The sequence below is a fragment of the Tiliqua scincoides genome, chromosome 5 (genome assembly GCF_035046505.1).
Source record: "Tiliqua scincoides isolate rTilSci1 chromosome 5, rTilSci1.hap2, whole genome shotgun sequence".
Taxonomy (NCBI): Eukaryota; Metazoa; Chordata; class Lepidosauria; order Squamata; family Scincidae; genus Tiliqua; species Tiliqua scincoides.
Genome location: NC_089825.1, coordinates 106,997,229 through 107,008,746, shown reverse-complemented (window position 1 = coordinate 107,008,746; position 11,518 = coordinate 106,997,229). Strand labels below are relative to the sequence as shown.

The following is an 11,518-nucleotide window of genomic DNA, read 5'->3' as shown; positions in this document are numbered from 1 at the left end:
TTATTTTGACTATTAATAGATAATTTAAAAACAGAAAAAAATGAAAGAGATGCTTATTAAGATGCTTATTAATTTCTCCTTATTAGCTGATCCTTGCTGTTCAGCTCAGGCTGCAGGAGAATTATGTAGCATTTGGGGGAAAAGATACAGCCCAGCAAGCCAGCACTGGAGGCCAAGATGGAGAAGATCTCCACAGCCACCATGGATTTCCCCTTGGTGCTCAGGTAAGGTGGGATAAAGGACAACCACACACTGCAAAAGACCAACATGCTGAAAGTGATGAACTTGGTTTCATTGAAGCAGTCCGGTAACCTCCTAGCCTGGAAAGCCACAATGAAGCTGACAGCAGCCAGAAATCCCAGGTACCCCAGAACACAATAAAACATGGTGATGGAGCCTTCATTGCACTCCAGTACAATTTCTTCAGCCAGGGAGTCCATGTCCACATGTGGGAATGGAGGAGAAGTGCATAACCACACAAAACAAATACTGGCTTGAATCAAGGAGCAACCAAGGATAATGGTGTTTGCCAGCCTTTTCCCCACCCATTTCCTCATCCTGGATCCTGGCTTGGTGGCCAGGAAAGCCAGAACCACAGTGATGGTTTTGGCCAAGACACAAGAAACAGCCACTGAGAAGACAAGGCCAAAAGATGTTTGTCGTAAATAACAAGTCACTGCCTGTGGTTGGCCAATGAATAGCAAGGAGCAGAGGAAGCAAAGTAATAAGGAGACAAGCAGAGAGTAGGTGAGGTCTCGATTGTTGGCTTTGACAATGGGAGTGTCCTTGTTCTTGATGAAAATCCTGAGCACCAAAACTGTGATCAGAGAAAAAGACAAAGCCAAGGCACTTAATGCCATTCCCAAGGGTTCTGTGAAAGAGAGGAAATGGAAGTCCTTGGGGATGCATTGATCTTGATTCTTGTTTGGAAATTGACCTTCTGGACATTTAGAACAGTCATCCATGTCTGAAAAATATAAAATAAAAGCAATTTCTATGTATCCGTCATGCCATTGTTGCCTTGTATTATTCTATGTCCTATGAAGGGGTTGACTCCATCTCTTATTTCTAGTGCTGGTCCTTCAATGCAGGACTAGGAGACGGGAGTAAAGGGGGTAATTTGTACCCAGTCCCAGAGTCAGAAAGGGGGCCAGGAGCCAAAGGAGGGGGCCCATAAATTTCCTGGGATCTTACATCTTCCAATCACACCCAGATTCACTACCCATGCGGGATGCTATGGGCATTACCGTGGGCACATGACAGTGACTACTGCCACAAGCCATACGCACCAGGCCCAGGAATGCATACATTCCTTAACAGTGTCACATCTGGGAGGAAATTGAACTGCTATAGTAGCTCTTTGATTTGTGGATCTGCTTACCATGAAGAGTGTATCGGAGCTCAGGGACACAGCTGTGGGACTACAGCTACTGCAGAAGTCAGTTTTGGTGTACACAGAACACTTTCCATTTTAGAGTGAGCCTAAATACAATGATGCTAATTTCTTGCAATGATTTGAAAAATTTTAGAGAGACTTAGGAGTGTGTTTGGTTTTCCATATTGCATTGGTTTAGCTACCAATGCTGGACAGGAAGGTAGATCTGAACTCTGCATTAGGAAGACTGGTAGACCTGTGTTCCAAAGACTATTCTGGCTGTTGTCATTTTCCCCCTGCCTGTTTTGCCCCCATTCTGCCCATCCCCATTGCCACCCCCGCCACTCTGTTTCACCCCTCCCTTTTTGGGAAGGGGCCCAAAATCAACTTTGTACCCTGTGATAAAATTCCTCTCAGAGTCCCTGCTTCAATGCATCTTGCTCTGAAATACTATTTTTTCTTAAACCACTCAAAGTGAAGTCATTAAATAGTTTGCATTAACCCCTTTAGACAGGATGTTCTTGTAACTGGAAATTGTATGGTTCTATAAGGTGGTGTGCCTTGCTTCCCAGCTGAAGAGATTCCATCATATCTGTTGTGTACACCATGCCTGTGGGAGAAATGTAGTGCTTAAACACTACAGTGCCTTTTATTATATCAGTGGTATTGTACTATGTTTGAATTCAAGAGAAAGAGAGATTTCAAGGTGTGTCATAACTAGATGCATTTTTTGTGATAATGAAATAAAAACATATAACACTGCTTTTTCCACTTTGTAAAAAAAACAACTCAAAATCTGCAAAAAATAAAAATAAAGCAGCTTTACATATTAGTCACCATAGGGTTGGTAGACTGGACTAGGGTGTGTGTGTATGGATGATAACTATGGCTGCATCTGCTGACACTATACCACCTATATCACCTACCTAGAACACTTCTAAAGCAATGCACCCTTGGAATAAAAACAAATAACAGGGGGATCATCAAAATTACAAACATGGTCATGTTGTTAAACATGCTAAGGCTTTCACGGCTGGAATTCATATTGAACGTAAGAGTTTTTCAGGCTGGGTGCCGTGGTCTAGTTTTTTTTACTTAAAGAGCCTAAACCAAACCTGGGGGGGGGGGCGGCTAACTATCACCAACATTAAAACTAAGAGCCCGATCCTGAGGTCTGCAGCACAGTTCCAAAAGGTCACCGCTAAAGTGAGTAGCCCCATTGCGGGGCTGCTTCCCTTACTCAGGGGAAGGGGACGAACCCTGGGGAAGCTCAGGATTGGGCTGTAAGTTAAAACTGAAAACTAAAAATAATAACTAAAACTTAACCTAAAAAGCTAAAACTAAAACCAAGCTAAAAACTCTAAAAACTAAAAACCAAAAACACACTTGAAGCTAAAATTACTAAGGATTAATACTGAAACCAAACATCAAATAAAACTAGAGACTAAAATCTAAAAAGACTGGAATGAGAAGCTAAAAACTCAAACTTAAAAACTGACATTTTGCCCACAGCTTTGGGGAGCTTCCTCAGAGCAACTGAAACATATAAGCATCAAAACAATCTGAATAGGAAAGAAGAAACAATGAGAGATCATGATGCATGGCTCCCAGCCCTGAAAAAAGTTACTCAGAGAATAAGGAGCCAGGTAGAGCTAACAGGTGACAACAATGTTCCCTAATTCAATGGGCAATCAGTTACAACCTATATAAGAACAGCACCAAGTTCCAGTGCCCAAAGAAAACTGTGGCATCTGTGTTTTGAAATAAGGAAAGGAGAACTGGGAAAATGAGAGGGAAAGAAAGCTTATATAGTGTGCAATTCACAGCACTGTACATTAAGCCTCCTACCCTTCCAGTATGAAACCTTCCCTTCTGGACATGGTTCACAATCATAGCAACAAAATGACTTCCCTTCTTTCTTTTTTCTGCTGTAACCCGGATAGCAGGGCTCATTACAAACAGCTGTGGGCACCACCTGCATGTAAAAACACAAGAGGATTTGCATTGTATCGATGCTTGGTAAACCAAGTTCTGTTCTCATCTACAACCAACATGCTTCTCTTTTGAGGGGGCAATCTAAAACTATCTGGGCACATGAGTAGAACTTTTCAGAGTAAAATCAGCTTCTAACTGGCTTTCAAAGGACTAGTTTGAAAGGAGATGGAATCATTTACAAAATCATGCTCTTCTTAGCCTTGCTGATCTGTTAGAGGAAGAAGGCAAGGAACCAAGACAAGCACTACAAACAACTGCTCTGGACACCTCATTTAATGGGATTGGGACTTTACGGCCCAAGCGTTGTGCTGCTGGAACTCATGCTCTGGCAGCCAAAGCCTCTTACAGCACTCCCCAACTGACAGTCCAAATGCCCAAAGATCCAGCGTGTGTGCTAGTGGCTCCCAGAGGTAAATTGGCAGTAAAGATAGGCCAGGATAGGGGGTCTTCCATGCAGAGAGGGGGTACAAAGGATGGAGAGTGGGATGGAGCTGGTGGGTCTCAGTGCCTGATCCTACCCTATCCCCCATTTATCAGCCTGCCATGCCATCTTCCTTTCCTCTGACATATTTCAACTAAATAAGCTGGCATAGCTCTGAGGGAACCCATAGACAGCCATAGGGTTTATTGAGAGGTAAGAAAAAAAAAATTACCTCTTATTGGCCTTCAGGTTGCCCCACCCACCACAGCAAGCAGTGGTGCGGCTGCATGCTCTAGTGTAGCATGGAATAAGAGTAAGCTGTTTGTCACAAACATCTAAAACTAACATCCAAGCTGCTTACATCAAAGACATAATCTTATCACGAAGAACGTGGCTGTTCCAGCAGGGACCATTATTCTGGATGACAGATTCTCAGTCTGGTTTTTAAAGGGCATAAAGAAATGTCCCATAAAAGCTCTATATAATGTTGTGAACAACCAAAGCTCAGAACGGCAAGGTTGCTGGGCTTGTATTCAGGCACAGATGCATAGTGCACGCACTGTCTCTGGCCATAGGTACTGTCATAACGCAGCCAGATGGATCATTGGGTAAGGAGCTATAACTGTGAATGGGACCTCTTGGCCAGCCTAAACCAGTGGTAGAGGTAGCACCTAATGAGCATTAGTTTGATGGGAGGTGGTGTCATGGTAAGTGTCATGGCGCATAGTTTTCTTCCAGGGCGCTAAGCAATTTGGTGCAACTTTAATACCAATATCCTTTGTCTGAGATTAAAAGAAAGTGCTCCAATGTGATGGGTAGCATCCCAATATGATATCTGATGCTATGACACAACAGTCTCTTAAGGAAATAATGTGGAAAATATGACTCCCTGACAGGGTGAATACTAACTAGGTGTGAGTTCACTCCCTATGATCTCTATTGAAAAGGATATTAGCTAGTGGGGTTTGAAAGTTTTGTGGGGTATCTAGTTTTGTGGGGTATCTAGTTTTGTGTGCAGGAACTAACGCCCATTGGAGGAGATGGCATTGGTCAAGTTAAACTTAAGAACATAAGAACATAAGAACAGCCCCACTGGATCAGGCCATAGGCCCATCTAGTCCAGCTTCCTGTATCTCACAGCGGCCCACCAAATGCCCCAGGGAGCACACCAGATAACAAGAGACCTCATCCTGTTGCCCTCCCTTGCATCTGGCATTCTGACATAACCCATTTCTAAAATCAGGAGGTTGCGCAAACACATCATGGCTTGTACCCCGTAATGGATTTTTCCTCCAGAAACTTGTCCAATCCCCTTTTAAAGGCGTCCAGGCTAGACGCCAGCACCACATCCTGTGGCAAAGAGTTCCACAGACCAACCACATGCTGAATAAAGAAATATTTTCTTTTGTCCTAACTCTCCCAACACTCAATTTTAGTGGATGTCCCCTGGTTCTGGTGTTATGTGAGAGTGTAAAGAGCATCTCCCTAGCCACTCTGTCCATCCCCTGCATAATTTTGTATGTCTCAATCATGTCCCCCCTCAGGCATCTCTTTTCTAGGCTGAACAGGCCCAAATGCCGTAGCCTTTCCTCATAAGGAAGGTGCCCCAGCCCTGTAATCATCTTAGTCGCTCTCTTTTGCACCTTTTTCATTTCCTCTGTATGTTCAGATGTAGCAGCAATCATTATTTTGCATTAATCAGGTATAATTTGAAGTCATCCTGGGCATGAAGGAAGGAAGGACCCCAAGGAAGACACTTGTTTTATAGTTTGAGATGTGGGTTTTTTAGACTTCTACTGTTTAGCAAGGGTCAACTTGTCCAATGAGCCTTAAAGCTAAGCATCAATCAAGTTACCAGAATATAATGCTATTACATCTCCCATTTAACTTTCCACTTTTAAACTTATAGTCTGATCCCACCTGATTAAACATGCTGTGCCAAGTGATAGCCTCCTCAGTAATGGTGAACTCCTTTCCAGGGAGGGCCATCTTTCCTACTTTCACCCTTAAGAAGGACAGGTTTGGGAAAGTCACCCAGTTGATGAGGTCAAATGGAGCTGCTAAATCACCTTTTTCATCAAAAGACACCGTGTCTCCAGCACTGTTGTTAAAGGAGATGCTCTTCAGAAAAGGGTGAAGCTGTATTGAAAGAGGTCAAGGAAGACATTACAAACTGTAGGTCTCTTGCAAAGGGATGTTTTATTTTGTTTACTAGTCCAGTACAATTTAGAAGAATTAGTTTCTTCAAGTCTTCGAATTCCTATTTATAGAGGGGGGGAAAAGGGCAGATACCCATATCTGAACATGCATAAGCATAATCAAGAGAAACACTTGCTGAATCCCATAGGTGCAATATGTGTTGCAGAGGCATAAATTGCTTTGTGCAAATGCATGTGAAACATAAATAAACAGACGTAAAAGAAAAAATAAACATGAGAACACTGACGATCATCCGGGAAGATTGGATGAAATCAGACAAAAGAGGAAAGCATGTGGACAAAATTTGAAATGAAGTTAAATGTAGAGCAAAGTGATGCAAGTCAAGTGGATGAAAGTCAATGTATGCCTTGTATTACACTCTTCTGCTTCTACAAATACATTAATTTAAACTTTGAATTCAACTGAATGGTTTATTTCTCTTCTCTTTATTGTACCAAGGAGTATAGATCTGTGAGTGCAACAATACCTGAAAACTCTGTGGTTCTGGAGGAGGTCTTCTATATTTGTCTACCACTGTTTTGTGCTTGTTCCTGATTAAGAATATCTTTTGCAATGCATGTGCTATAGCATGGACTGCATTGTAGATGCTGTAGCTCTGGCCAGTCATGCTCTTTTCAAAAAGAGTCCCTGGGAGGTTCTCCAACCTCTCTTGGCCAGTGCAGGGATCTCTGCTGTCCTCACCATCATCAGAATAAAAAAAGGAGCAGTCAAAAGCCTGTTCCCAGAAGGTTTTGATAAACTCATCTTCTGGTTGAGATTTGGGATGTAGGAAATCAAGGAGTTCTGAAAATCCTGGCATTTCACTGGAGTGAATTGCAAAAGACAAGGTGCCATGGAAGACTTGTATGTCAAAATCTCTTTGCAATGAGAATAATGAGAAATTCCACTGGGCTGTCAAAATCCACACCTTTCCTATTGAAGGCTCTGTAACGCCGTCTAACATTGTGTAAAAATATATGAACAATTCCAAAAGTGTTGTGGTCACAATCTCTGCATTCATAACGTATACTTTGACTTCAGCATTGAATAGAGATGTGACCCACCCCACAAGTGGGTTTTCTAAATCTATGTGATTTATTAATTTTGCCATCTCTGAAATTTGAGATATTGCAGGTAATTTTGTACTGAAGGCTGTACAGATTCCATATTCAGAAAACATAGTCATCATGGTCTGCACAAATTTTTCTCCATTATCGTCATCTGAAGCCACAATGCCGACCCACTTCCAGAGGAAATACTGAAGTAGATGAACAATCCCTCTGTACTGATACACTTCATTAGGGACCATTCGATAAAAGGAAGGGAGCTCGGTTTTAGCATTTCTTGCTGGAGCTAATGCACAGTAGGCAATCTAAGAAAAATAATAACTATTATCAGAATATGGGGTGGGGGAAAAACTCATGCCAACCCATAGTGGATAAAGTCAACTATCTGCTGGGCAGAGACACAAGTAAGAGAATTAATACCATCTTTTGGTGACAAAAATATGAATGCATTTAATTTCAAACCAGCAAATATTGTGGACATTTTATCCATGTCTTATACTCACTTTTGGGACACCAAGAAAGAAAAGGTGGTCCTGATCTCACCTGGTAGGTACTTACAACAGAAAAGGCTTCATCATGAGTTGCCATCAACTCCTTTTCTAATGCTGATGGAAATAATAGTATGTGACTTCCCATCCTTTTACTCAATGACACCAAAAACTGTGTTTTTAGTCACAATGCTACTCTCAGGGGTACTTCTCTTCTTGCTAAGCTACAGGATCATTTGTATTAATTGTACAGAAAACATCTGATTGCAGGAACAATTTCTTTTGGTCTATCTTTGTGTGTGCACATGTTTTATAACCATGACAAAATCATTGCGTTAACATTTTCTGTACTCAGTTCCTTATTTGGTGTTTTTTGTTACCCAATCCTATCCCAGACTGGTGTGCAGGACGCAAGGCTGATGGTGCACCATTCATTGCATCCTATGTGTCGATCGACGACCAGGCCAACTGGGAGAGATGAAACATGAAAAACTTTACTTACCTTCCTGGTTGACTCATTGTCCCTGATTGGACTCCTCAGATTTCCACTAGTTCAGAGTTAGTGAGCTAGCTGTAGAAATGCTCCGATCTGGCATAGCTTTGTGGGACTTGCCAGGAGCACATCAGGCCTGGGAAGTAGTTCAAGATATAACAGATGCTAGTGCTGATGGAGCCCTCCACCATGCTCCATGTCCCTCTTCTGGCAGAAACCCACCTTTTACAACTGCTGAAAAATGCGTAGTGCTTCTAGAAGGATCATTCAGGTGGTGCTAGGAGCCAATAGGATTGGTCCTAGCACCTTAAATTAATGAACCATTTGGATGGCATAGAAAAATCTGCATCATCTCAAGGAATGCACAAATGTTTCTGAGTATTGGTTAAAAGGATAAATAATCTCTGAGATGAAAAGAGATTAATGACCCACATGTTCACTGTACCTGTGGAATCTTGTAGATGCTTAAATGAGTGGCCATGTGAAGGGAGATCTCCAAATCAAGCGCCCCAATGACCGCTATCAGATCTTTTTGCTTTTCACACTTGAAGTTGGGGACAAACCTTTCTTGGGTGGAAAGAAGCTTCAGAGTGTTCTGAAGTGTCATTCTTTCATTGTAGTAATTGTCATAGATGTGGAAGCCCAGGCTGACGTTTGGTAGGATCTTGGGGTTCTTATTGATCTCTGTCACAGCAAATACCAAGGACAGGACATGTTGATAGTTCTTCGGAATTGAACTAATGGAAGTGATATGTTTTGGAAGAAACACATTTTCAAGCCTTCATGAACTATGAAGCTTCTAGCTGCAAGTATTCTTCAATCTAAATGATCACATGCCTTCAAATGTTATCAGAACCAAGTTTTATAAAACTTCAAGCCCATGTTAAATGAAAAAGGCCAAAAATATGGACTATTAAAATAGTGCATTCTTTCCTAACTTCTGAGTGCATAGATAGGGTTCTTACGGGAATTCATTTTCCCAGATTCCCCAACCCCCGCATACTCTATAAAAATGTTTAACAATGATTCCTTCTTGTTCTGAAATAAAATAAAATTCATGAACATGATTAAGACCAAGTTAAACCTAATTCTATTCTATTTATTTCAATAGGAACATAAAGGACAAATTTCTCTCTCACAATTGGCCACCATTAAAACCAAAGGTACACAGGTTGGATCACTCCTATCTTGCTCTATCTTTTCTTTTCTGGTAGTGCTGTGGCTATTTCCATAGAAGCCCCAAATCCTGTCAAGCAGCTCACATGTGACTGAAGAGTGAAAGAACTCTTCCCCCTCCCCCAACCAGGTACTTTCTACTGTTCTGCCCTATATGGGATCTGACCATCTCTTCCTCTGACTGGTATTTTTCCTTCCTGCAGTCAGTCTGAGAAGAATGGGTTTCCAATTAAGTCTGTGATGGCTGGTACCTAACAAAGTACCACCAACATGATGAAAAGGTGATGATGAGACATGAGGTGAGAGAATAGACCACAATACACCAGCAAAAAAGAGATATTTTGTCTCATTGGTGAATTCAAGTGTCCTTCTCTTCCTGACTGGCTCCAAGAAGATGTGACTGATTGCTCAGTTTTTTGCAATCAATGCAATGGATCTTTCTCTATAGCAAAATTCCTGAATAGACTATGGCTAAAGTACAGAATGAAAAAGTACAGGATGTTCACATGAGGTTCATATGAATGAAACACAAATGCACAAAACAGCCACCATGCAGCTCTGAGATAAGGGGGCAAATGTTCCTTTATGCTGTGGAGACATCCGTGACTGCCTCCCCCCCCCCCACTACAGGATGCAGTGCACACCCTGTTGGCAGGGCTGCATCAGTGCTGAAAAATTAGATTGGATTGGGCCCTCATATTGCCCAAAGGACAGATATTTCTAAATGTCTTTCTGCTTATCTGTGCTAGATTCAATAAAATATGCCAGCCCCTGGAATTTGTGACTATTCAGGGGACAATCTGACCCTCTGCAGAGCTAAACAGATGAAGTGGTCAGAATTCAGTGGTCTGACTGGTCAAATAGAGGGCAGAGTTCCTATACCTTTAACCATTGTATAGAAGAGGGAATTTTGGCTAGTGGAACTAGATGTGGAAGGGTTTAAAAAGCTGCAGCTGCCAAAATTCCCTCTTCTATACAATGGTTAAAGGTATAGGGCAGCACTCGGTCCTCTATTGTATCTGGTCACCCTGTCAATGGTGAAGCACATGCATTGCGAGCAGGAGTTATTAGGTTCAAATCTTAGCAAGTCCAGCTCGTGCAGAGTAAGATTTGTATCTGAAATCTGGGGAACTGATTCCATTCAGCATCTATAGCATCAACAGTATTGGATTGATGGTCGGACTTTGTACCACAAATAGAGAAGCATGAAGTGCATGAAAGGACACAAGAGAGAAAAACATGGAATAATATAAGCAAAGATGAGGAATATAGAAGAGAAATCCAGAATGGACAACAGGAGAAAGAAAGCAAGATTCCAGGAACATGATGTCAAAGTTAATATAAATATATATTTATACAGTTCCTGAAATGATACACCATTTATACAGGTGTAAATGCATCTTCCCCCCCCCCAAAAAAAAAAAATCATAAGTAGGCTGTCTTCTGAGTATGTCTCTCCTTGTATGAGAAATTTGTAATAGATAAGGTAAAGGTTACTAAATGCCAGATAGAGATAAATGCATTCCTTACATGAGTTCATCGAACAGCTTGGTTTTGGGGTGTTGGCTGAAAGAAATGTCATCAAATATGCAGGCAAACTGTGACACAATCGCACCAACGATAAAATCTCCACTCTGATGATACTTGTACGAGAATTGGGAGGGATCAGTGATAGAACACATAACCCTCTGTGTCTTGCTCTCAGTGGTAGGAAGCCAGAAGCCCAAGATGAGCAGCAGCAATAAGAGAGATAATCCTTCCATTTGGGGCAAATGTTGATTCACAACATGCAGCTTCTCTCTATTCTGCATGTGGCTACAACAGTTTTGTTCAATGATTCTAGAATCTTTTGTCCATTTGAGCTTCGATAGAGGAGTCCTTAGGATTCATAATCCCTCAACCTAGCTCTGACAATAGTTTATGGAAGCTTTCAGACTTGGTTATTGATTGTGCCTAAGGGCATAGAAAAGCCAAGTGAGATTTGCCGAGATGGTGCAGGTGTCATAGTAATTTTAGTTAATAACAGGTTTTGAAATCATTACTCCAGGCTATTGTGATGAGTGAGTTATTTTTCGCCACAGGTGAGAAAAAAAAAAACATTAGATGGATACCACAGTGACATGATGGGCCAGGAGGGTTGCTGACATCTCAATAGGAATTGAAGAAAAAAAAAATAGGAGTGAACACTGTCTGAGATGGAAAAAAGGGAGGGGCAGGAGTTATGGGGAGAAAAACCACACTGACTTGCATTGCATTGTGATCTTATCTCTCCTTTTTCCAAATGCAGTGACAACAGATTAAGTA

The 11,518-nt window shown here is 41.6% G+C and overlaps 1 protein-coding gene across 1 annotated transcript; it reads right to left on the bottom strand.

The window, feature by feature from the left end:
• Nucleotides 1-68: 68 nt before the first annotated feature.
• Nucleotides 69-10,896, bottom strand: LOC136652993 (vomeronasal type-2 receptor 26-like). The gene is made up of 6 exons (XM_066629920.1): nucleotides 10,745-10,896; nucleotides 8,484-8,775; nucleotides 6,478-7,362; nucleotides 5,712-5,930; nucleotides 3,224-3,350; nucleotides 69-967 (listed from the first exon to the last, which is right to left on the bottom strand). Exons 1-6 carry the CDS (start codon nucleotides 10,894-10,896, stop codon nucleotides 69-71), a joined length of 2,574 nt encoding a protein of 857 aa, XP_066486017.1.
• Nucleotides 10,897-11,518: the final 622 nt, after the last annotated feature.